Source organism: Paroedura picta, chromosome 7 (genome assembly GCF_049243985.1).
Source record: "Paroedura picta isolate Pp20150507F chromosome 7, Ppicta_v3.0, whole genome shotgun sequence".
Classification (NCBI taxonomy): domain Eukaryota; kingdom Metazoa; phylum Chordata; class Lepidosauria; order Squamata; family Gekkonidae; genus Paroedura; species Paroedura picta.
In genome coordinates, this window is record NC_135375.1 from 22,963,014 (window position 1) to 22,990,298 (window position 27,285).

General features: G+C 46.9%; 1 protein-coding gene across 5 annotated transcripts in view; it reads left to right on the forward strand.

Annotated features, from left to right (window-relative positions):
- The first annotated feature begins 3,078 nt into the window (after window positions 1-3,078).
- The window catches only part of NIM1K (NIM1 serine/threonine protein kinase), a 32,051-nt gene continuing 7,844 nt past the window's right edge, over window positions 3,079-27,285 (forward strand). The window contains exons 1-2 of one of the 5 annotated variants that reach the window (XM_077347069.1): window positions 3,079-3,208; window positions 25,237-26,176. In XM_077347069.1, coding sequence (XP_077203184.1) covers window positions 25,888-26,176 — 289 coding nt within the window. In that variant the 5' untranslated portion in view covers window positions 3,079-3,208; window positions 25,237-25,887. Of the gene's footprint in view, window positions 3,209-4,158; window positions 4,209-18,563; window positions 18,780-25,074; window positions 26,177-27,285 lie in introns of those variants that run through there. The other 4 variants (XM_077347066.1, XM_077347067.1, XM_077347065.1 and 1 more) reach the window with 4 other exon arrangements.

Here is a 27,285-nt window from a genome sequence, read left to right on the forward strand (position 1 = left end):
CCGGAACCATGCAGACAGGGACACACAAGTCTAAGCACTGCCCTAGTTTGTGGTTTGTCAGTGTCTTGGAAGTGGAGAGAAGCCCTGTGTCCTGGTTATTCTTTTGGTGCTGATTGCTGTCCATGCTCAGCTGAGGACCATGAGTCCATAACCTTTGCAACCAAAGCCAAATTGCAACAAATCTGGCTCCACAGGGCAGATTCCATGCCATGGGAATTGCATAGAAAATCCCATAGAGGAACATTAGAAGGAGTGGATACTTCCTTGTTAAGTACCTATTGATCCCCAGGGTCTTAGGGCTGTTTGCATCTCTCACTTTTATCATCACGTCAAACACAATAGAGAAGTGTGCGCGTGAAATCCCGTCTTAAATCTCTAGGAGATTATATCAGACTTGTTAAGTTCTGGTTCAACAGTTTCAAGCTGAAATTTCCCTTTGAAATTCTTTTGCAGGAGAGTGGCAGATTTTAGGACAGCAATACTGTATTGGGAGTCTAAAAATGGTAGTATGGGGAGCATTTCAATGTCGGACTTGTATCCCTTTATTCTTTGGCATAGAGATTGCAGAACCACAATGTGTATCTGCTGAAATAAACTCTAGTCCCCAAAAGTTTATGCTAGATTGAAATGAAGAGAAAAATAGTTGGCTCTTATATGCCGCTTTTCTCTACCCGAAGGAGTCTCAAAGCGGCTTCCAATCGCCTTCCCTTTCCTCAACCCACAAGAGACATCCTGTGAGGGAGGTGAGGCTGAGAGAGCCCTGATATTACTGAAGAAGAAGAAGGGTTGGTTCTTATATGCCACTTTTCTCTCCCTGAAGGAGTCAAAGCGGCTTACAGTCGCCTTCCCATTCCTCTCCCCACAACAGACCCCCTGTGAGGGAGGTGAGGCTGAGAGAGCCCTGATATTACTGCTCAGTGAGAACAGCTTTATCAGTGCTATGGCGAGCCCAAGGTCACCCAGCTGGCTGCATGTGGAGGAGGAGCGAGGAATCAAACTCAGCTTGCCAGAAGTCCGGCGCTCCTAACCACTATACCAAGCTGTCTCCCCTAGTAAAGTGTTAGTCCTTAAAGTGCTGTGGGTTAATGTCGGTTTTTGCTACATGGAGTTGGAGTTAGAGTCTGCCTGAAATTCAAAAAACATGTTTTGAAATGGTATCTGTAGGCCTGCCACGATGAGCCTCTTGTGGCGCAGAGTGGTAAGGCAGCGATATGCTGTCTGAATCTGTCTGCCCATGAGGTTGGGAGTTCAATCCCAGCAGCCGGCTCAAGGTTGACTCAGCCTTCCATCCTTCCGAGGTTGGTAAAATGAGTACCCAGCTTGCTGGGGGGTAAACGGTGATGACTGGGGAAGGCACTGGCAAACCACCCCGTATTGAGTCTGCCATGAAAACGCTAGAGGGCGTCACCCCAAGGGTCAGACATGACTCGGTGCTTGCACAGGGGATACCTTTACCTTTACCTTTTAGGCCTGCCACAGGATGAGTGACCTAATTCCATTGGGGGGTTATTAGGTGACAAAACTGGGTTTCTCTTATCAGGCTGCAGTAAAACAACATAGGCTTGCCTGGTAAGTAAGACGTCATTTAAAGTGGCAATCTGAATTCTGCCGTGACTAGTGTGAGGAGCTTGTGTTTTCCTGTCATAGAATTTAAGAGCGTAAACGTTCCAGACTGTACAAAGAATCCTAAAACAAAGCCAACGCTAAGTCGCCTTACTAAGTCAGGCCATAGACCGCCGTAAGTTGGACGTGACTCGACCGTACTTTACACATTCAACTACTCAGTAATGTGGTGTGTTGTCCAGTTTCAATACCTTCTACGAGACACATGAGAATGCACTCAGGCCGAGAGTAATAAGGGTGGAATTTTGGAGAATAAATCTTTTAACGGGGGGGGGGGGGGGGGGAGGCTCCAAGACAGGGATATTTTGACACATTTTATACGTGTGGGAGCCTCTTCCTTTATATATATTTTTACCACTTTATAGTCCCCATTACTCCATTACAGGGGTGTATTTAAACAACTGAGGAAGACCCCCAACAGGGGCTGTTAAGCATTTGGGTTTTTTTGTATCAGGTCATTTATCCATGTGCTCTGGATTTGTACAATAGTGTGAGACTAATGTTGATGTTTTTACATTTTTAAATGTGCACATGAGTGATAATAAATATTTGTATTTTAATATTTAGCTTATTCTTCTTCTGCCCAGCCTGTAAGTTTCCCAGCTAGTCCAGTCCCATAGATATGGAAATAGGGTTCTTCTTAGAAAGATGCATCTTCCAGAAAGGTTTCAAGCTACCTACCTGTCCTGAAGGCAGAGAAAACTGCAAGTGCTGAACATTCTTTTTATTGGAGGGGGGGGGATCCATGTGCCTGTGTACAGTTCTCCAAGCAGATCAGGCCGGATCAACTAAGATTAAATTGGAACAACCCTTGACTGGCTCGGCCCAATGCAATGTAGGGCTGCATAAAAGTAAACCCCACTGAACTTAATGGGGAGTTAAAACAGGAGTTCCCTTTACAAAGTAACACTTTTTATTCATACATTTCCCCTGAGCCAGGGTTCACTTCATCAGAGGCACTGGCTTGCCCAGCCATCAGGTCAATGCTTTTGAGTGGATGTACCCTTCAAGAAGAGGGAAAGTTGTTTTTTTTGTAACTCCCCCCTCCTTTTTACAATCCGAAGGAGTCTTAAATCATGTTACAATCTCCTCCCCTTCCTCTCCCAAAAACACACACCCTGTAAGGTAGCTGGGGCTAAGAGAGCTCTGTAAGAACAGCTCTAACGGGACTGTGACTAGCCCAAAGGTCACCCAGCAGGCTGCATGAGGAGGAGCAGGGAGTCAAACGCTACTCGGCAGATTAGAGTCCACCACTCTACACCATGCTGGCTCGCTGGCAAGTTTCTGCAGCATACGTCAGGCAGAAAGCCCACCGGTGTAGCTCCTCCCTTCTCAACCATGCCGGCTGCTATAGAAACGCGCTGGCCTCTGTCCAGTTGGCCGGCGGCTTCTCAGGCCACGCCCCCGCCGCGGGCCCATTGGTCCCCTGGGCCATTCCCCCCACCCCCCCACCCCCTCGAGCGTGTTCCAGCGCCTCATCGTTTGCAGAGCGGCCTCCTACTCTCGGGCGGCCTCTGCTGGCAGGCGAAGGAAGCGACGGGGCTGCGCGGAGTTGCTTGGGCGCCGGCGCTGGAGGGGCGCGCGGGTGAGATGCGTCTCCCTCCCGTCCCTGGGTTCGGTTTGCTCGCAAGGGAGCCCCGTCGGTTTCCATGGGGGATGAGGGTCTGCCGGGGTGCGGTGCGGTGCCATGCCAGGGAACCTGGGGGGCGGGCGGGGCGCCCTCGTGCAGGGCGCATCTCAGTCCTTTCCGCACCTTATGCAACAGCCGACCCGGCTTGTGCGCGCGGAGCTGCATCCCGCCAAAGCCCTCTTGCCCAGGGATCTTCAACCTGTGGTCCTCCAGATGTTCATGGACTACAATTCCCATGAGCCCCTGCCAGCATTTGCAAATGCTGGCAGGGGCTCATGGGAATTGTAGTCCATGAACATCTGGAGGACCACAGGTTGAGGATCCCTGCGGTCTTGCCGAAGACCTGTCGGCGTCCCGGGGGCTGCGGGGTTTGAGTCCCGGCCGCGTGTGGGGGGTGCATGTGCGAGGGCGTTGAAGCATGGCTGTCCCCGGGGGCGTCTGTTGCGAGTGTTTCGGGAATCCCCGGGTGTGCGTGCCAGGAACATGAGAAGCCGCTGCCTGTTGCCTTTGGACATGTCTTTCCAGACGCTGGCTTGACCCGCACTGTATGTGCTTGTTTTCAAAGTTAGATGTAGACCTAAAAGTGGGCACATATCTGAACCCAACCAAGGCTATGGAGGATTTCCCTGCATTTTATACCTAGTAGACAGGCATTTGCCCTTTCCAAAGCATTTCCCTTAGGAACCCCCCTCCCCTTCTGATAGGAGTCTGTGCGTGTATATATATATATATAATATCCCATGAATATCCAAACCAGTAAGGAGAAAATGGGTTCTGTGCACCTTTTGCACTGGGTTCCGTAAAAATTGGTGTGATCTGCACAGGGGAGGAAGGGAAGTCCTAGGAAATTTGGGAGAGGGCTGTGTGGCGTTACTTGTGCTTCTTAGCAGTCATTTCCCTCCCTGCAACAGGTGATGCGTACTGTCAAACCTGACAGCCATGGCTCTCTGGAAGGGTAGGAGATCTTTGCATGCATGCAAATTCAATAATGATGATGATGATGATGATGATGATAATAATGCACTCAAAGGGGGCTGGGTGATATTATTTTGCTTACTGTCTTCCTATACTGTGTTTTTGTTAAGTTGGTCACAAGATGGTTTAACCTTTAAATCTTTTAGGCAGTTTCCAGTAATCACTGGTCTGTATTGGAGTGGGGAAAAAGCAAGGGAGTGTTGGGAGAATAGGAATAGTACCTTCTCAGTTGTAGTTCCCCAGCCTCGGAATAACCTCTCTCAGAAGACAAATTCAGGTGGGTAGCTCTGTTGGTCTGAAGACGCAGAACAGAATTTGGATCCAGTGGCACACAGAAGCTTATATCCCGAATAAAGCTTTGTTGGTCTTAAAGGTGCCTCTGGACTCAAACTTTATTCTGATCTCTATTTCTGGGGCATGCTGAAGGGCCTGGCTTAAAATATTTTAGCTTCTCTGTGCCTGCCCTAACTGACTGAATACCCTGTCACTGTTTTCTATGGGTTCTTATGGATGTTCATTCTGTTAATAAGATTTGATGTTATGGTTCTTCTATTTTTAGCCTCTTTCTAGGACTGGCATTTTGGAGAGCTTTTTTTTAATTGTGCGCCGCCTCGGGGCCGTTGACCTGGAAAGCTGGAATAAAAATATGTGAGACAAATAAAGAAAGGTCGGGAATAGGAAGCTGGAGAGTTTGGAAGAGAAGGAATGACTTTGGAAACGCAAGAGCCAAAAGATTGCTGAGTCTGAATTCCTGCATGACACTGAATGTTTTTTAGCCCACTTTCATTGACTCACACTGCATTCAGGCAGATGGTGAGAGGGAGGGCAGGAAGGGATGAGTCAATGCTCGGTTCTCATGGCCCTTTCTTACGTGCCCTGGGTAATGCCACTTGCCAGTTTGGGATCTGGGAGGCCAGATTGGACCAGGGATCCCAGAGTTGTTGTTTTTGTTTTGTCTTCCCCTGGGCATAGAGCAGAGGTCACTGTGGAATGGGGGTGAGGAGCTGTGAATTTCCTGCATTGTGCCCAGGATGTGACTAGATGACCCTTGGGGTCCCTTCTAGCTCTGTTTCTATTTGCTGATGTGAAAAATGAAGGGGTGGTTCCAGGTATCTTGTTTCTGGAGTGTGAAAAATTGGCAACCTTAGACATGGAGGTTTATGTTGTGCCAGGCCAGAAAGCTAACTTAAAGTCAGATTGCCTCTGTCATGTACTTTACACGGGAAAGTACAGTGCACAGCTTGGTGTAGTGGTTAGGAGCATGGACTTCTAATCTGGCATGCCGGGTTCGATTCTGCACTCCCACATGCAGCCAGCTGGGTGACCTTGGGCTCGCCACGGCACTGATAAAACTGTTCTGACTGAGCAGTGATATCAGGGCTCTCTCAGCCTCACCCTCCTCATAGGGTGTCTGTTCTGGGGAGAGGAAAGGGAAGGTGACTGTAAGCCACTTTAAAACTCCTATGGGTAGAGAAAAGTGGCATATAAGAACCAACTCTTCTTCTTCTCCTTCTCCTCCTCCTCCTCCTGGGGAAAATGAGTGTGCGTCAGGCACAGTGTGATCAGTACACCAAATCTTGTTTTTGACAGATCAATATAATTTTGTTACAAGAGCTTTCTTTCATATTCGCAGTCAGTCAAAAGCTGGAGTCCAAAGAATGGTGGAGATATTTCCATGTCCCTAAGGGGTCTGATATTGCTGGAATGGCTGCCCAGCCAGAGGGGCTTTCAGTAGTATGAGGTGTAGCCCAGGATCTAAACAGCTTGGATTCTTCTTCCTGCACAGAAGAAGGAGCTGTGGCCTGGATAGCCCAGACTAACCCAATCATGTTAGATCTCAGAAGCTAAGCAGGGTTGGCCCTGGCTAGTCTTTGGATGGGAGACCACCAAGGAATAGGAGGATCACTATGCAGAGGAAGGCAATAGAATCATAAGAATCATAGAGTTGGAAGGGACCTCATGGGTCATCTAGTCCAACCCTTGCATTATGCAGGACACTCCCAACCCTATCGCTCATCTACTGTAACCTGCCACTCCCTTGAGCCTTCACAGAATCAGCCTCTCCGTCAGATGGCTATCTAGCAAACCACCTCTGTTAAAGTCTTGCTTTAAAACCCTACGGGGGGGGGGGCCTTCACGAGTCAGCTAAGCAAGGTCAGTCCTTAGAAGGGGGACCACCAAGGAAGGCTCTGCAGAGGAAGGCCATGGCCAACCACCTCTGCTCTGCACTTGCCTTGAAAGCCCCTTGCTGGGTCACCATAAGCCAGTTGTGGTTTGACTGCCCATGCACATGTGCAGATGAGATATGGAAGATGTCTGACTTCGGACCTTATCTGCGTATGGTTTGTTTAATGCTGGTTAGCAGTGCCCCATGGCTGTTGGCAGATTCAGGTAGGTCAGCTAGGCGTAGTTCATGCCTCGTATGCCTCTCCAGTGAGTAAACAGCCCCTCCGAAGCAGCATCTAATGTCACTTTTCTAGTTGAGTTTGTCAGGTCTGAAAATAAGACCCCCCCCTTAATTCGCTTAGGGCCGCGATCTTGTAATGCGTAATTCATGAACTCTGGCGTTTAGCATTTCCATATCAGATGCTTCAAATTCAACTACAAATAGTCTGTATAGTTGTCGCATCTCCCAGGTAGTTCTGCTTGAAAGTGGATCCCTTCGAGAGGATTAATAGGATACATTTTCTGTTTGTTGTCCTGACAACTGTGGCTCAATGCAGCAGTCTGTTAATCCGCACAGGTTAATCTAATTTCAAGATTAGCTCATTGGCATCAAGCAGCGGGGTGGGGGAAGGGGATCTGGGATTGATGCCAACAGATCAATGACATTTTATAAAATGCCAGCCCTGGGTAGCAATGATGCCGTGTCATTGAGGAAAGAACTGAGGCTTTAAACCAGTGGTTCTCTAAGAATCCTGTTGAAATTTTATCAGGGCTTCTCATGGAGAAAAATCAGCCACCGCAGATTCAATGCAGCTAGCTATACCTTCCAAAGAACTGCTTTGCTCTAAAGAAATGCTTGAAATGGCTTTACAAAAAGTGTGGGGGAAACCCTCTCCATAATACATTTAAAAAACACTGAAATGAACTAATGCAGGTATAAAGGTAAAGGTATCCCCTGTGCAAGCCCCGAGTCATGTCTGACCCTTGGGGTGACGCCCTCCAGCGTTTTCATGGCAGACTCAATACGGGGTGGTTTGCCAGTGCCTTCCCCAGTCATTACCGTTTACCCCCCAGCAAGCTGGGTACTCATTTTACCGACCTCGGAAGGATGGAAGGCTGAGTCAACCTTGAGCCGGCTGCTGGGATCGAACTCCCAGCCTCATGGGCAGAGCTTCAGACAGCATGTCGGCTGCCTTACCACCCTGCGCCACAAGAGGCTCATAATATAGGAGTGTGTAGCTTCTAAGAAGAACACACAAGTGTGCTGGATTATTTGGAGGTGCTTGTGCTATGTTTTGTGCTAGATAGGTTGGCAGACTATTTTAAATTCTATTTTACATCTTCTATAAGATATACAGTATGCAACTGAGAGGCATTTCAGCAGCACTGCTGGAGAATTTGGGATATAGACAGTGGATGAACAGGAATTCTCACACGCGCACGCACGCACATGAGTCGCACACATTGTGTAAGTCACACACGTTGTCACACACAGGGGTTACAAGGCATGTAGAATCAATGTGGGAGTGGAATACAACATACCAAATGCAACCTGTCAGCATCACCCAGTGGCGCTGCAGATATCAAAGTTGCCAAAATCGGCCTAGAAACAATAAAACAACCTGGCAGAGTAATTAGTGGACTCAGTCCGATGTCAGGAAGGAAGAGCACAGGTAATGCTGCAAAATGAACAAAATTGTCTGGACCAATGAAGATTTTCCTCCTGGGGGCTACACCTTAAAAGGAGAGGCACTTAGTAAAGTGCTGTTGGGGTGGCAGTGAACAGCTAGAGCTCCTCCTTGGAAAAGGCCTCCTCTCTGTTTGCCCCCCACCAGAAGGTTGAAGGACACAGAGAATATCGCCACAGCTGAGCTTCTTCCTCAGTGCCTGCCCACATTGCCTGGCAAATGCTCCATGTGAACAGGCTGTCACAGGATACATGACCTCTGGGGTGATGGTGGAAAGTGCTGTCAGGTCTCAGGTGAATTATGGCGACCCCGCAGGGTTTTCAAGGTCAGACACATCCAGAGGTGGTTTGCCATTGCCTGAATCTGCATGAACACCCTGGACTTCTTTTGGAGGCCTCCCAACCAAATGTTAACCAGGAGCTAACCCTGCTTAGCTTCCAAGATCTGATGAGAGCCGGCTAGTCTGGGCCATCCAGGTATAGGCAATGTTTCCCACAGTCACCACTTATTGGGACAAGCTAGATTTGTGGATCTCATCCCAATTCAGACTCTCTCTTGGGGCCCTTCAGACAATCAGGATCTCAGATTGCAAAGGTTAATGTTTCATTGGTTCGCTGGCAGGGGCTCATGGGAATTGCAGTCCCTGAACATCTGGAGGACCACAGGTTGACAACCCTGTTCTAGAGGACACGTCCTCTATTTTTGTGTGCGTCCATTCACTTTTGGGCTCTTCATTTTAAAAAATGATGAAAATGACTTCTTTTGAGGTTTGTAAAGTTAGGAATATTCCCACTTGGTAGCAATTATCAAAGCGTAAACCAGGCTTTCTCAACCAGGGTTTCACGAAACCCTGGGGTTTCTTGATGGCCCTGGAAGGGATTCCCAAGTGGGTGGAAATTAATTTTTATATAGTTTTATAATTTGTTAAACATTTATTGGGTGATATGAGAGGGGCCTCAAGTGGGTGTGCCCACAGCTATGATTCCCAACCATATTCTGTATCATGCCATTTCTGGGGTTTCTCGAAGCCTAAAGAATGTTTCAGGGGTTTTCAACAGTAAAAAAAGTTGAGAAAGGCTGGCTTAAATAGTCGTCATACTATTGTACTAGTGTATGATCACTTGTCATAGTGATTGCTTGTTTGAAGCAGTCCATTGGGAAACATGTCTTCTTTTTTGCTTTTCAAAATATGGCAACCCTAAATAAGGGAATTCAGGCTTTGTGTAAAAATGACTGAAACGGACAGCTGGCGGAATGCCTACGCATGGTCCTGACATGTCATGGAAGATATTGGAGGACTATTTTGGGAAATACGGGCCCTCTGGTATGTCATGTGACACCGACTGTCCCATGTCAAACATCATGTTGCATTCTTTAGGTTTTCTAAAAGATGTTTAATGGGACCTTGTTTTGATGTTTTGTATTGTGCATGGTACACAGTCTTTAAATATCCGAAAGTGACGTTAAAACAAACTAGACATACCTTGATAGGCCAGCTGGTTTTTATAAATTAAATACGTTACACAAAGTTTGGGGAGGGTGAAACACCAGAAGGGCTGGATTGCTAGCGATAAATTCCATTTCTCGGTTAATCTTAGAAATCTTTTAATAGACACTGGATGACATTCCTGGGTGGTTATGACTCTTATCTTTTGCCATATGTGTGAGCCAGTATGGAATAATGGTTGGAGTACTGAACTAGAGTCTGGGAGTTGCTTTGGGGCAATCATATTCATTCATTCATTCATTCATTCATTCATTCATTCATTCATTCTCTCTCTCTCTCTCTCTGCCTAATCTACCTCGCAAGGTTGTTGGGAACATTAAATGCAGGTGGGAATAATGGTGTTGTAAGCTGCTTTGGATCCGTTGGGGAGAAAACCAGGGTATAAATATATACACACAGCTTGGAGAGCTATCAAAACAAGGAAGAGCTGGGTGGATTCGGAGCAACTTAGGTAGAGATAGTCTCAATTGCTTGAGATAATGCTTGTGAGTTTTAAAACCAGAAAGATTCTTATAGCTGGAATATTTTAAAATCTTAACCACGGCACCGCAGACTAAATAAAGTCATAAGGGCTTAGGGGGAGGAGTTAGGGCGGGCTCTGTCCGGGATGAGGAAGGGTGCCGATTGGCCCCTTCCTCCGGACAGACCATTGGTGGGGCCAATCGGCAGGCGCCCCGCCGCCAAGCTGTGAACTCTTTAGCCTGATGTTTTTCTTCTCCTTTCCCCATTGCAGTACCTTCTCCACCCACCTATAAAGATGAGAGGGCTTGCTGCTGTCTCCCTGCAGGGGCCTGATCACGGTTTTTCCTTCACCTTCCCCCCTTCACCTTCCCAACCCACAGAGGTCTCAGCAAAGAGCTTGAGTGCATGGCCGTGCTGTGCCGTGTCATGTCCTTTTCTGCAGGGCTACTTCAGGGCAGATGCTTCTCGATCAACCGGTTGATACTCCAGCTTGTGAAAGACCTAAGCTGGGAAGGAGAGGTGCTGTTGACAGCCCGGTTGCCTATGAGCCTTTCCACAAGGCTATTCCTCAAGGTGACCTCATCTCTGATAGGGAAATTATGGCCCTCCCTTGGAATGTTCAGATGGGAACGCTTCCCTGTTGTTAAAACGGGTGCAAACTGTGTTGGTGTCGTTTTGCATAAGCACAACCTGTGCAGTGGGGCCACCCACACAGCTTAGAGCAGAAGACTTTCTGTTGTGGGTTTGGAAGGTGAAGAGTTGATTTGGAGTTGAGGGAAAGGGGCTCAGTGGCTGAGGGCATGCCTTGAGTGAAGGCGGTCACAGGTTCCATCCCAGGCATCTCCAGTTGTGGGGGATCTTGTAGAAAAGATTAGGAAGGGAATTGTACACCCCTAAGATCCTCAAGCATTGCTTCTACTGCTTTTGGTCTGAGTCAGTAGAGGGCACTTCATGTGTTTGTGTAACTCATGTTAATGCTAGGACAGCGGCCTGTATGTTTGCTCCTGCTCCATCTAACAGTGATGTGTGTAAATAAGTAAATCCTGATCCTTATCCATGGTTCCTCTATATATTTGTGAAATAGCCTGGGGAGTGGAATGTGTCCGGCTGTCCAAGTTGGAATAGGGCCAATCAGGGTGCACACTGATTGGCCCCGCCCCTACAGCTCCCGCCCTCCCTCCCTGGACACTAGCCATGTTCCTCTCAGCCATGCCAGAGAGAGAGACACACAGAGCCCTGCCAGACCAAACATGAGCCCTCATTACCTCCTATCGCTCCTGCTGCAAAGGAGGCAGAGAGAGACACAGAGAGAGCTACGCCAAGCTGCTGACCAGCCCTGCTTCCCTCCTAAGAAGGGGCCCTAATTACCTGCTATGGCTCCTGTTGCGAGGCACACAGGAGAGACACGCAGTGAGAGGGAGAAAGAGAGACACAGAGTCTCTCTCTGTATCCCCTGGGTCCTAGCCCCCATTGCATTCCTGCTTGCAATGGGCTTTCTTGCTAGTTAAAAATATCCCCAATTCTCCCTCTCTAAAAACCAGAAAGCCTTTATTCATGCTTTTAACTAAAGGGGGGTGGGGAATGTTCTTTTAGTGTCGTGCATGTACTTCCTTTATGCTCTCCCTTTCCTTTCCTCATTTCCCCTCCTCCTTTTTATCTGTACAACAACCTCGTGAGGTAGGCTACTCTGAGAGGGTGTGACTGGCCCCAAGCGCTGCTGGCAAACTTTCATAACAAAACTGATATGAATCTGTGGGAACCTCTGCACCACAAGGTCTGTTTTAGTAATATAATTTTAATATATAATTTTAATGTGCTTTTCTTCCCTCGCTTGGCTTGTTTTTATTGGTCCATTATTATCCACTTATGATGATGATGATGATGATGATGACGATGATGATGACGATGATGGTGAATTTTATTTTTATAGCCCTCCCTTCCCTGTTGGCTCAGAGAGGGTAACAACAGGATTATTACATTTATATTTACACAGATAAACAGGGGTTTTTAAAAAATGTTTAAATTAAATTATGTTAATTAAATTTCAGCCGACTTCACTTGAGCCAGTCCACCACAGCTTAGCTTATTCTACTGGTTTTGCTGGTTTTTCTCACTGAAGTTTTGAGCCACCTCAATCCAGTCTGGAGAGGTGACATAAAATGTCATCAATAAGCACATAAAAAGAACAATTGTAAAATTCCACAGAGTCCATTGTACCCCACTTTTCGCTACCCGAAGGAGTCTCAAAATGGCTTACAATCACCTCCCCTTCCTCTCCCCACAACAGACACCCTGTGAGGTAGGTAGGGCTGAGAGAGCTCTGAGAACAGCTCTAACTGGACTGTGACTAGCCCAAGGTCACCCAGCTGCCTGCATGCAGAGGAACCAGCTCTCCAGCTCTCAAACCAGCTCTCCAGATTAGAAGCTGCTGCTCTTAACCACTACACTACGCTGGCACCCCTACACCACTGCACCAAGCTGGCATTCAAACCAGTCAGCAAATAATCTTCATTGTTAGCTCAAGCTTCAATACGTCACAGCAATTGGCATGCTTAATGTATTAATAAGAAGGTACAGTATCTCTGAAACACATAGACTTGGAGTTGATGAATCAGGGGATTTTTAGCCTTGTATTTCATCTCTGATCCAGGTGACCGTGCCTTCAAAACCAATAATGGACCCACCAACAGAAGTAAGCTTGTTTCTTTGGCACAGTTTACTACAGCCACTAAAATACTCAAAATGCTCTGATTGCAAAGAGTTGAGAAATGTTGACGTTTCATCAAGTAACTGGTCGGATCCAGAGTTGGGTGCCTGATCAGAGGAAGAGTTCTGCACTCAACCCTCTCTTAATCCCACCCTTCCCAGGCTGTACCCCAAAGTCTCCAGGAATCCCCCAACCCACTGCGGACAGTTCTCAGACACAGAGTTATCTCCAAATGCCACCAGCTCCTATTTTCGGGGGCTGCAACAGCTTTGAAGATCTGTGTTTGGGCAGATTTTTATTTATGTGTTTATTTTTGCGAGACGAAGCGTTCTGTCAGGGTTCACGACAGCTTACTGGCCAGTTCATGAATACCTCTTGGCTAAGTCCTTTTGTTCCCTCCTGAATAATGGGCGCTCAAGAAGAGGGGGGGGGGGGGCTCACTAGCAAATCTCTGGAGCGTTCAGTAATTGCTCTTGTGATTGGACCCTCCAGTTTGCCCTTTGCTGCTGTTTGCACATGTGCAAAAGGTTGTGGGAATTCTCCAGGGGTTATGGGAAGCTTGCAGCAGCTCTTTGATCGCTTGGAGCCTTTGCTAGAAACACAGCGTTGTCCAAACCTTGTAACTGGAGGCGGCGGGGGGGGGGGTGTTAATTTGCATTCTAAATGCACAGGTTGCCTGTCTGCAGAATTTTCCTCGTTACCCCCTTGCTGCTGGCTTATATGCTCCGGTTCAGGAGGCCCGAATCTGCACATTCTGCAACAGCCCAATTCCTTTGATTCTTTTTAACAGCAGGGTGACCTTGGGCTAGTCACAGTTCTCTTAGACCTGTTCTCACAGAACAGTTCTGTTAGAGCTCTCTCAGCCACATCTACCTCACAGGGCATCTGTGGTGGGGAGAGGAAGGGAAGGATGTTTGAAGGCCCCTTTGGGAGTCCTTCAGCTATTGAAAAGTGGGGTATAAAAAAAACAGGTCTTCTTATCTTCTGTCATTAACTGCATACAAACTAAAAAAACAGGCCTTTTCTGTGATATTCATCTTGTTCTTCCTTAGGAACTTAGGGAAGCATTGTGTTGCTGCCATACTGGGTTATTGTAATTTTATAACTAATGTTGTATTGTATTGTAATGTAGTGTTTTATCTCTGTAAACCGCCTCAAGACAGCAACCCCAGGAGTTGTGGTAAATAAATCAAATTAATAAATTAAAAATAAAACTAGGCATGAATTTGGGCCAGGCTCACCCCTGCTTGGTGTGTATGCAGGAACCTGCCTTATTCAGAGTGCGGCCCCTGATCTGTGAAGGTCAGTAGTGCCTTTCCTACCTCGTGCGGGCTCTGCAATGTTTCAGACCTTTTACATCACAGGTCACGGGATCATTTTGACTGGAGATGCTGGGGACAGCACCTGGGGCCTTCTGCTCTACGACTGAACCCAGCCTCCCCGGTTCTGTTCGCCATTCAAAAAGCTGCTGCTTCAGGATGTAATTTGTTTTTTTGTTTCCATCGCTGTTTTTCTTATTGGATTTGGTCACTGTTTTTAATGTCTGTTGGCTTCTCCCTCAAGCATTTGTTATCCATTTCTTTCTTTCCTGATGGTGTACTGTAGATTAGCGATCCCCAACCTGTGGGCGGCGGACCACATGTGGTCCTTTGACTAACTGGGGTTGGCCGCAAAGGACGCCTTCTCCCCCCCCCCCGGCCCTTTACTTCATCCCCCCCAGCCCTTTACAACACACTTCATTGTTGTGGCGTGTCTGTATGTTATTTTGAAGGGATGTTTAAACATTACCATAGCGATCAGAGAGCGCTAGGGCAGTGGTTGAGAGTAGAGGAGTAAACTACCCCCCGACCGGGCCTCAGTAAAAGGCGTTGAGTGGTCCCTGGTGATAAAAAGGTTGGGGACCACTGCTGTAGATGACCATTTTGGGGGGTACAATCAGAATCACACAGAACTGAGAGACACCCCAAAGTGCCATTCAGTGTAGCCCCCCACCTTCTTGGGGACTTAAAACAATGACACTATCCTGATAGGTGCTCATCCAATCTCCTCCTAAAAACTTCCAACGAAGGAGACTCCACCACCTCCCGAGGCAGCCTATTCCATCTACGAACAGCCCTCACCATCAGAAAATACTGTCTAATATTTAAGTGGAACCTTCTTTCCATCATTTGAACCCATGGCTGCCAGTCCTTGTCTCAAAAGCTTCTAAGTCATTGTCTTATAAGCAGCTGAGGGGAAGATACATAACCAGAAATGAAAGATCTGCGTTTTTTTGAAGACTGACTCAGAGCTTCCTGTTGATCTGAAAATCCCTCGGGGAGGTAGAGATGTCTCCTCACGTTACGCCATAATTAGATGAGTAGCTTTGGTAAGGTTGCTGCGTCCAATTATTTTTAAACCTGCAAGCCTTCATTTGAATTGCGTATAAAGCAAGGGGATGATTTATCTTTCTAAAATTTTACTTACTTGCTTTAAAAAAAAAGTCTCTGGCCCCTTTTGTTGCAGAGATCCAAAGGGAAAGGGATATCTTTAACAAATAAAATTAATAATAATATTCTTTGCAATAAGAGGAACAAACCTTCTTTTTTAAATAAAGAATTCTGGGAATTCAGAGAACCTGTTAATAATGATCTGTGCCTCATTATAATGATATTTAACTTCTGATTTTTAAAAAAATTGAACCGATGGTATAAATGAGGCCGTTGTTTGAAAATAGTTTAAAACATCAAGCCAACAAACAAACCCATATTCACAAGCGATGTTTTCTCCTTTAATGCATTTTTTGTTTCTCTTTTTAATCTCCCGTTTTCTTCAAGGGGAACTGATTGCTTGATTAGGAAATTTGTTTTCTGCCTCTCCAGTCTTTTTTTAAATGGCTCACAGCTAATGCTAAGAACAATAGAGTGTTGTCCAGTCGCCATTCCCCATGGGGTTTTCAAGGCAGGGAATGAACTTGCCCTTTCTTGCCTCTATGCAGAGACCGTGTTATTCCTTGGGGGTCCCCCATCCAAGTACTAACCAGTGCTTCTGCTTAGCTTCCAAGATCCGACAGATGTGGACCATATAACAAATGATGATTTGCAAGTCAACAAAACAAGTCATGTGATAAAAGCCAAGACATAAAAGCACATAAAAGTAAAGCGAGTTAATAAAACAGTCCTCTGGGTTGGCGCAGATGAGAAAATGTCTGAGAAAATAACTGAAAACCCTGGATTAAGAGAAATTTGGCCTGGTGCCTCAAGGTGGGTTCCCAGGCATGCTTCAAAGGGAAGGGCATACCAAAGTCGTACAGGTTCCCTTTTCCTATCCTCCTTGATACTTTATCCCTTTTTATCTTTTAGCTTTGAGAAATGACGATTGAGGGATGACATGATAGAGGTCAACAAAATTATGAATTATGAAAGAATAAAGGAGTACTTTTCTCCGTGTTTCACAATACCAGAACTCGTGGGCACTAATGAAACGAATGAGCAATAGGCTGAGATCAGATCGAAGGAAGTACTTCTGTTAGCAGGCAGATCCCTCCCTTCACTGTGGGGCAGTTTAAAGACAGACGCCCATAACCCTCTTCCTTATGATGGCAAAATATTATTTGCAGTAAACTGCCTGGTCAAAATGACATAAAAATAAATATCAGCCCGTTCATTAAAAATACTGTCCCAAAAAGGACACCAGCATGCATATCAGCCTCCAAGATCAGCCTGGACATGTAGTTTAAAGCATCTGAGGGCAAGTGGTTGACTCCCGAGCAATTTGTTCCCTATCCTGGGGAGATGCATAATTTAGGACAATAGGTTTCCCAGGACCTGGCAATTAATTTAGTCAATTTCTCAACCTTGCTTCTTTTGCACCCATCTACCTAAATTAGCATACTTAACATGCTTCCCAAACTTAATAGCTTGCCTGTCCAGTAATTAAAGGGTTGCTGAGAACCATTTTGCACATATTGTTCACCTCCCATAAAGCAATCACGAGCTTTGTCTAACATTTGGGAACCCATCAATGTTTCTCTCGGATCATTGTGCTCCTCTGGTAAAACCTATCACATGTCTCCCAAAATCAGTGTATTTGGAGCAGACGCATCAGCGTACCCTTGGTCTATAAAATATGGTCATCTTGCCCCGATCCTGTGTGTGTGTATTGGGCACATACATACACCCCATCTTGCATGTAGCCCCTCTTTCCTCCCTGAAAGGCTGATCATTTTGCTGTTGAATCCATGGACCTCTCTTCATATCATGATCAGTAAATATCACCTTTCCCAAATTCTCTCTCCCTTTCCCTCATTTTCTTAGTCAGACTTGTGTGTTTTCCAAGACTTTTCATGTGTTTGCTATATCCTGAATAAAAACATTCCAGTTTTAACATTTGATTGGGCATTTTGAGTTTCTGTAAGGGAACAATCCCTGTAGACCCGCGGTAGCCAAACTGTGACTCTCCAGATGTCCATGGACTACAGTTCCCATGAGCCTGCTGGCAGGAGCACAAAAGAATTGTAAACCATGGACATCTGGAGAGCCACAGTTTGGCTACTGCTGCTGTAGACATTGATGGAGATCCCAAGTTACCCTTTTTTGCTATGTCTCCTTAAGCTAAATTCCCCAAACTAACATTAGAAGACCTCCTATTAGGGTAGCACTTCTTAACCCAAAGATTAATTACCACATGGAATTCACTGCTGCAGGAAATGGTGGCAGCTACAAGCATAGACAACTTCAAGAGGGGATTGGATAAATATATGGAGCAGAGGTCCATTTGTGGCTATTAGCCGCAAGGTATAGATGGAATATGTCTGGGGCAGTGATGGTCTATATTCTTGGTGCTTGGGGGACAACAGGGGAGTTTTGGTCCTACTGGTTGACTCCCTGATGGTGCCTGGATTTTGGCCATCATGTGACACAGAGTATTTGAGTGGTTGGGCCGTTGACCTGACCCAGCATGTCTTCTGTTATGTTCTCACAAAGCCCCTGTGTAGTGGGTTGGGTTTCAAGGTGGCCGAGTGAGGTTCAAGGCTGATTAAAGATTTGAATCTGCATCTCCCCATCTGCTACTCCATCTACCGTATTTGCCGGCGTACAAGGCGACTGGGCGTATAAGACGACCCCCCAACATTTCAACTCAAAAAATTGAGTGAGCCCAGTGGGGGGGGGAGCCGCTCGCCGCCTGCCGCTCGCCGCCCGCCGCCCGCCGCCCGCGGCGCTGCTCACCCAGTGGGGGGGAGCCGCTCGCCGCCGCTCGCAGCTCGCCGCTCCCCGCCACCCGCCGCCGCTCGCCGCTCGCCGCCCGCCGGCGCAGCTCACCCAGTGGGGGGGAGCCGCTCGCCGCCGCTCGCCGCCACCCGCCGCCGCTCGCCGCTCGCTGCCCGCTGGCGCAGCTCACCCAGTGGGGGGGAGCCGCTCGCCGCTCGCCGCCGCCCACCGCCGCTCGCCGCCGCTTGCTGCTCGCCAGAAGAGCACCCGGCGTATAAGACGGCCCCCCCACTTGGAGGCATGTTTTTCAGAGGAAAAAAGCCGTCTTATACGCCGGCAAATACGGTAATTTAAAGCCCTGGGTGCTAGTCCATCTGTGGATAAATGCGATCAGCCTCCTACCTCTCTGTAATATTTTGCACAATCATAACAGCTGAGATTATTTTGTCTCAGTGACAGGCCAATATGAAGCACAGTATTAAGCAAATCCAGGATGGATTAGTCAGTGAATGAAATGCCAGAAGTCCTGTATTAACATGGAAGTAAAAATAGCCTTGACTATTTCAGACCTCCAGTTGCCTGGTATTGGCTTGTTGAGTCTCTCTCTCTCTTTCATTCTCTTTCAGGCATGCTTAAAAGACTCAAGGTCATTCTTTTTACTTCGAGTCCAATCTTGTTTGTACGGAAGGTACATCCTTCCTGTAGGCAAAAGATTCATTTGTAAAGGCTTCTGTCCAAACTATTTTTTTTGGGGGGGGGAATATTGGATCATTTGGGGTGTGACAAAAGAGGGCGTGTTCCATTCAGGATGCCAGATTCCTAACTTGGTCAGGTAAGCAAGCTAACTAGGAGGGGGTGTCAAGGCATAGACTATGAATTAAAATAAATACAAGCAGATTTTGGGCCCATTTCTGTTCTGAAGATGAGTAATGAATGACTGAGAAGGGCAGAATGGGAGAAATGTCCCATGCTTTTAACTGACATAAACTTATCCTCTTGATTGTCTAGTTTAATTTTGCTGGGGCAATTTGCCTTTTGTGAGTTTCTCTCTCGTAATTACATCCTTGCAGTCTAGATTGTAGAAAGCTGGTGTGGTTTGGGGGCAGGGGGATTAATCAACCAAACATTCAGAGGGTCATCTCAACTGAGAGCCAGTTTGGTGTAGTGGTTAGGAGTGCGGACTTCTAATCTGGCATGCCAGGTTCGATTCTGCACTCCCCCACATGCAGCCAGCTGGGTGACCTTGGGCTCACCACGGCACTGATAAAGCTGTTCTGACCGGGCAGTGATATCTGGGCTCTCTCAGCCTCACCTACCCCACAGGGTGTCTGTTGTGGGGGGAGGAACGGGAAGGCAACTGTAAACCGCTTTGAGCCTCCTTTAGGTAGGGAAAAGCGGCATATAAGAACCAACTCTTCTTCTTCTGTTTCCTGTTTCCATAAATGGCTTGCAAGTTTATTGGTCTGATTTTTGATAGCTTCTTTCTACATGAGGATGGAAGGTGGATATGAAAGTCTTTACCCTATCGGTGCACGATTAGATCAAAGCCATATAGTAACTTTCCCCCCCCACCCCCTTTTAGTGTTTTGAATTTAAGGGGAAAGTTGCATGTAATTTCAAAGCTCACATCCTCTTCACTGACTGACATAAAAGGTATTGTTTTGCCTGTTCAATTTTGCATTAGTTTATAAAGAGAAGAAGTCATGTTTCCCTCCATTGTCCAATATCGCTTGGAGAAAAACATGCACAGACTTTTATACAGACTTTGTGGTTAGAAATTATCAGTGATAATTTCGATATAGTAGGTATCTCAGAAGCATGGTAGAATGGGGAAGATCCATGGGAAACAGTCATTCTTAAGTATAAGCTCTACGGGCTGGAGAGTGAGGGACAGGTTGGTGGTGATATTACGTTGTGTATCAAAGAGGGCATAGAATCAAATCAGAAAACATCAGGGGGATTAACTTCCTAACAGAAGTGATATGGGTGGGAATGCTGAGCCCCTGCTGGTCAGCTGATTAGCTGTGGGGCCTGGTAGTAGGGGAACCCTGCTTCCATTGGAGGGGGTCTGGCAACCTTCCACTGCTAGTCCATGTTTGTTTCTGCATCTCACAATGCTGCCTTCAATTCGTACAGCTGTCAATCACTGCTTAAAGGCAAAATCTCCTGTTCTTTCCCCCCAAAGAAACACACTCTGTAACGTTAAGTCTAACATCCTACTGCTTGGTGGGAAAAGGTGGAGTTGGGTGAGGTTATATTTATTCCCTTGAAGAATGATTTATTGTACATCGTGGGGCTGCTGGAAAAGGTAATAAAAAGAGTTCTGGGAGAGAGGCAATTGAAATGTTTTTTCATTTTCCTGATGCCCACGTCGATGTGGGTGCGTGCATTCTCTCTCTTTCAAAGAAAAACCTCCATTGATTTCATAACACAAAAGCTAGAAAGGCGATGAGATAAAATCTGTGAGGGACTCAAGAATGGTCTCACCTGGCCTCCTTTCTCATGTAAATTAGCTGTGTGGCATTTAAAAGGAGGCCACAAAGTTGTCTACATTTCTGTCTTGTGAGGATGGGTGATTTTTTTTTACACAGAATAAAATCACCTCAATTTTTGAAAGCTGCTTTAGTATTTTAGCCATCCAGTTTAATATCCATTTTCTCCAGTAGTTTTGATTGTAGATTATATCACACCCAGCATGATGGAGTGGTTAGAGTGCCGTACTAGAATCTGGAAGACGGAGGTTCGAATCCACATTTTACCATGAAAGTTTGCTGGGTGACCTTGATCCAGTTCTTTCCTCAGCCTAATTGACCTCAGAAAGTTGCTGAGAAGGTAAAGCGGAGGAAGGGGGAGAACCATATTATAAGCTGCTTTTGGTCTCCATGGTGCAGGGTGGGAGTAGAGTAGAGTATATAAATAAAGATCCCTGAAAGTCAACACTACTGATTTTCCAGGATTCTTTCCATGATAATGTTAAATAAACCCTGTAAAGGAAAGCCACTAAATTCTTGGGGGGAGAACCATATTATAAGCTGCTTTTGGTCTCCATGGTGCAGGGTGGGAGTAGAGTAGAGTATATAAATAAAGATCCCTGAAAGTCAACACTACTGATTTTCCAGGATTCTTTCCATGATAATGTTAAATAAACCCTGTAAAGGAAAGCCACTAAATTCTTGGGGGGAGAACCATATTATAAGCTGCTTTTGGTCTCCATGGTGCAGGGTGGGAGTAGAGTAGAGTATATAAATAAAGATCCCTGAAAGTCAACACTACTGATTTTCCAGGATTCTTTCCATGATAATGTTAAATAAACCCTGTAAAGGAAAGCCACTAAATTCTTGGGGGGTGAACCATATTATAAGCTGCTTTTGGTCTCCATGGTGCAGGGTGGGAGTAGAGTAGAGTATATAAATAAAGATTCCTGAAAGTCAACACTACTGATTCTCCAGGATTCTTTCCATGATAATGTTAAATAAACCCTGTAAAGGAAAGCCACTAGATTCTTGGAGCTTTTTAACTACATATTGCAAGAGGTGAAATAAGCCGTGTCTTCCCTGCAATGGTTAATGAAGAAGAGTTGGTTCTTATATGCCGCTTTTCTCTACCCGAAGGAGGCTCAAAGCGGCTTACAGTTGCCTTCCCTTTCCTCTCCCCACAACAGACACCCTGTGAGGTGGGTGAGGCTGAGAGAGCCCTGATATCACTGAAGAAGAAGAAGAATTGGTTCTTATATGCTGCTTTTCTCTACCCGAAGGAGTCTCAAAGCGTCTTACATTTGCCTTCCCTTTCCTCTCCCCACAACAGACACCCTGTGAGGCGGGTGAGGCTGAGAGAGCCCTGATATCACTGCTCGGTCAGAACAGCTTTATTCGTGCTGTGGGAAGCCCAAGGTCACCCATCTGGCTGCATGTGGGGGAGCGGGGAACCTGGCTGGCAAGATTAGAATCCCGTGCTCCTAACCACTACATCAAGCTGGCTCTATTTATTTTATGCTTTGTGAGCACAGAGAAGGTCTTTGACAGGGTGGGAGGAAGTTGCTATCAATTCCTACATTTGTAAATCACTGATTACAAGCAAAATCTGCTTTTTCCCCAAAGAAACACACTCTAAATGTGAGCTGAATTAGGTTTTTGATTATAGGGTAGATTTAAAGAACAGACACCGAGTGAAGGAGGTGAGGCTGAGAGAGCCCTGATATTACTGAAGAAGAAGAAGAGTTGGTTCTTATATGCCGCTTTTCTCTACCAGAAGGAGTCTCAAAGCGGCTTACAGTCACCTTCCCTTTCCTCTCCCCACAACAGACACCCTGTGAGGTGGGTGAGGCTGAGAGAGCCCTGATATTCCTGCTCAGTCAGAACAGTTTTATCAGTGCCGTGACGAGCCCAAGGTCACCCAGCTGGCTGCATGTGGGGGAGCGCAGAATCGAACCCGGCGTGCCAGATTAGAAGTCCGCACTCCTACCCACTACACCAAACTGGCTGATTTAGCCCCAGCCTTCCCTGTCGGTGGTCTCATGTCATTGCCAAGCAAATAGGGTTGTCTGCCTCTAGGTGGCACCTGGAGATTTCCCAGAATTACAGACGATTGCTAGACTACCAATATCAGTCCCCCTGGAGAAAGTGGCTGATTTAGTGGGTAGACTCTATGGCATTGCCCCTTACTGAGGTTCTTCTCCTCCCCAAACCCCACCCTCCCCAGGCTCTCTGCCCCTTGAATCTCTAGGTGTTTTGCAACCTGACCTACAGATACTCTCCTGACCTTGACCGTTATGTTTACTCTTCAGAACAACATGTTAATGCCATGCATTTAGGTTTAACGGCTCAGAGCTCAATAACAGAGGCACTGAAACAGAATTGATGGGACCGTCAGTCAAAACAGGGAGACAAAAATGTGAGAGGGAAACAAAGTCAGCAGAAGTTCTCAACCTTCCTAATGCTGCAACCCTTTAATCCAGTTCCTCATGTGGTGGTGACCCCCCAACCATAAAATTATGCAAGTGTTCTTTCACAGAAATTAAACCGAAACTGACCAATGGTGTGAAGATCCATTGATCATGATTGTATATAAACTGTTTTTTTCCCTGGGGTTTCTCAGTTCAGTTCTGCCTCTTGTCCCACCATGCCGATCTCGCTCTTTTCCACTGCTCCAGACAGACAAATGCTCTATCTCAGTCTACCCCGCAAGGCTGCTGTGTGGATGGCGCCCCCCCCCCGGTCAACTGCCGCGACCCCTGTGAAAGGGTCGTTCGACCCCCAGGTTAAGAACCACTGGTTTAGGGCTTATTTCCGAGTCTGTGTCTTCACCTAAGCAGAAAGCAAAGCCTTAGGCAAGTATTGGGGCCTGAAATATCCCTGGCTCATCACTTTATATCACCGCTATTGTCATAAGGCTGGTGCAGCATCCTCAGCCAGAAAAGAACACATGTGTTTTAATTATGTAAATTTAAATTATGTAAATGGGTGTAAATGGGAGGAAATGGGTGTTCCCGTGCTCAAGATGTCCATTTATTACAATTGAATATGGCATGATTAGCGTCAGCAGCTGAAGCAGTAATGCAAGCAGAGATTCTGAATAATGAATGTTGTTTCGGGGGTGGGGGCGGCTTGTGTCTTTCTTTGCCGTATCCAACTGCTGCCTATTGTCCTCAGCACCACAACCCTTAAACTGCTTTGCTATTTATGTCCTCTCTCGGCCACTTACGCAGAAAGCCTGCACTAAGCATCTGTTTTCGCTTGGTCAGAAGTCTTCGGGTCTCTTTGTGTTCTAATGGCTTTTTCAGTGATGCAGCAAATGATGACCAGAAATGCAGGAACAGTGGAATGTAGCCCAGTGCTCTCAATTCAGCTACATTCCACCGTTGCAGACAGGATGCTAGATGGACCAGTGGTTTGATCCAGCAGGGGCTCTCTTCTTATGCTAAGGAGAGTCAGACTATGGCAAACTTCCCTTGTCCGTCTCTTGCCTTGTAAACCTTACTGTGTTGCCATAAATTTGTTGTGACTTGGGCTTGTTCAACACTTGTTGGATAATGCACTTCTGCACACATTGGATAATGCACTTTCAGTGTGCTTTTGCAGCGGGAATTTTATCCATGGAACAGGAAAACCTGCTTCTATTGAAAGAGCATTATGTAACGTGTGTGGAATGGGCCCAGCTGCAAAAGCACATTGAAAGTGCATTATCCAAGATGTGCCCTAGATCAGATTAGAGGTAAAGGTAATGGTATCCCCTGTGCAAGCACTGGGTCATGTCTGACCCTTGGGGTGATGCCCTCTAGTGTTTTCATGGCAGACTCAATACGGGGTGGTTTGCCAGTGCCTCCCCCAGTCATTACCGTTTACCCCCCAGCAAGCTGGGTACTCATTTTACCGACCTCGGAAGGATGGAAGGCTGAGTCAACCTTGAGTCGGCTGCTGGGATTGAACTCCCAGCCTCATGGGCAGCGCTTTCTGACTGCATGTCTGCTGCCTTACCACTCTGCGCCACAAGAGGCTCATTACCACCATAGAGATCAGATTACCACCATATTTTACTTGGTTGGTAAGCTGCCTCCACTACTAGTTTTGGTTGAGATTTTCTGGAGCGTTGGGGATTAGAAGTGTTTGAGGCAAGCAGATCTTTAGGTGGCTGGGAGCAGCAGAGCTGGAGCGCCCAGTTCCCAAATATTCTGGGGAAATAAGGATAGGTTCCTCGGGACCAGGCCACAGAAACCACTTGATAAGCAGATTTCAGAATGTGGACTCCTGGCCTACTGAGGAAAGCTTCAGTGCATCCGTAGGCAACAAAGAGATGCTTCGGGCCAACAAAATGACAATTGAATTGGTTACATAAGGCTGCTGCTGTGCCTTTGGGAAACGGGAAGACAGCACAGAGAGAAGGAAGCTGTGCTTTCAGGAGCTGGTTTTTTTCAGCAGACGCTAGCTGGGTTATGGGTTGGGGATGTTATCAGTTCACAGTTTTGCAAATCTCTTTTGATGCCTGGCTAAGAGGAGGAGAGGTCAAATGGTTACCCAGTTCAGCAATTGCCTATCGCTGAACGAACCAAGTTGCAATTTCTGTGCCTCCTGGGAGATTCCAAGGCTCTAACCCATTTTTCTGCCCCTTCTTTTTCTTCTCCTCCTCCTCAGGTGAGCACGGTAGCCAGCAGAATTTATAGAAGGCTCAAGGCATTTAAAAAACCTCATCTAAACTGAGGCGGGTTTAAGGTGGCATCACAGTCACTTAATCCTTTGCTGGCGCTCCATGTGACTTGTGTGATACCGAAGATCAGATTTTTTTTTCCCTTCCAGGCAGCGTGAAGCTTACATTCCTCTTAGCATCCTCCAACGTCCGCAGTTTACATCGCTCTAACAATGGCAAAGGAAAGGAGCTCGGGCAGGTTCTGTACCGCTGGGCTCCGGAGGTGCGTCCGAGCCTTTCCCATCGGGAGCTAAAAGCCCTCTACTGTCGAAGAATGTAAGAACAGAAACCCCAGCTTTTGGCTCTTGGACTGGGACGTGATTCAGGGGGAGAGGACTGTAGCCACTCTGGCCATCTGTGGCCAGCTGCTCCAAAGGACCTTGGGAATCCGGGATGCCTTTCAAAGCAGTTGCAAGTTGGGGGATACCATTTGTGGAAACCTAACGACGAAAGAATTGTCAAGATGAGCGTCCGTGTTTGTGCTTCACTGAGGCCTGTGCTCCCTGCGCCCGTGATGTTGCATTTACAAAGCATTCATTATTGCTGTAGACCATGACTCTTGTGAGCTCAAAATGGCTAGTTGACGGCGCACGTGAGTGGCTTCTCTTAAATTTTTATCTGCCGGCAACCAAATGCTAATCTTTGATGTCTCGGACTCTGCTTGGGCTGCCATGGATCCTGTTCTCTCCTGGTCAATATTTCCGAGCAAATCCCGCTGGAAGAGCTTGCGAAAGCCTGTGGAGATGTGATTCCCCCAGACTATGACCACAGGATATATGCATGGAAGTACAGGGAACCAGAGATACGTTAAATGGCACCGGGAAGACAGTGGAGAGGACTATACGAAGACTGAAGTTTATGCGGACGATGATCAGGGCCAACAGCGCCGGCTGACCCCTTTTGAGAAACTTACTCGGGATATGTCCCAGCATCAGAAGGTGGTGAAAGAATTAACTCTAGGGAAGAGGATTGGATTTTACCGTGTCAGAGGGGAAATCGGGACAGGGAATTTCTCTCAGGTGAAGCTTGGGATCCATTCTCTCATCAAAGGTAGGTGGAACCAGTTTATGGCGGATGTATTGGGGGGCAGGAGGATGGTGCCCTGAGGCCACAGAGATGTTAACTGGCAACTGCGGGAATTAGAGATCACTGTGCAAAAGCATCTTTTAATAGGCTGACTTCTGAGTGAGTGCAGACTACGAACTGGAGTCTATGCCCGGAGCTGGATTATCTCGGCTTGTGCACGTTCAAGCACAGACACTTAAATTGGGGTAGTTATCTGTTTGCATACTCTGTGAAGGCTCAAGGGGGTAGCAGGTTACAGTGGATGAGCGATTGGGATGAGAGTGTCCTGCATGGTGCAGGGGGTTGGACTAGATGACCCTTGGGGTCCCTTTCAACTCTATGATTCTATGATTCTATGACAGGTATATAAGGGTAGCTAGGGAGAGGTCATGTAGATCTCTTCCACCTTCCCCTAGTTTTCCAGTGCATATTTGTTTCAGATGAGAACACCCATGCTAATCATCCATGATAATTAGGAAGGCTGTATGGTCATCTGTGCGGTGGCCTTTTGGATGCCAGCCTCAAGGTGGGACTTGGGGATCCTCTGGGATTACAATAGACTCAATGTCTTTATCATTGAGAAGCCCCTGAAACATTCCTCAGGCTTTGCAAAACCCTGGAAGTGGCACAATTGTGCAGAATGTGCTTGGGAAGCATAGCTGTGTATGCACCCACCTGGGATCCGGCCCCTTCCCACCCCCTCCAGGCCCATCATTAGCCACATTGGGGGTGGGGGGGGAGAGATTGACATGACCATATATGTTCATAGCACTCCATAAATATTTGACATTGTAAATATATATATATAAATTAATTCACTCTCACCCATTCGGGAAACCTTTCCAGGGACGTTGAGAAAGCCTGGACTATAGAGATTAGTTCCCCTGGAGAAAATGGATGCTTTGGAGGGTGGATTGTGGCATTCTACCCGACTGAGGTCCCTGCCCACCGAGGCTCCACCCTCAAATATTCAGGCAATTCCCTACCTGAAGCTGGCAGTCTTACCCCCCCCCCCTCCACCTCCCACCAGTAGTCAAGGGTCATTTGGCAACCTTAAGTGGTCTACCTCCTCCCAATATTTGTGTGAGCTGCTT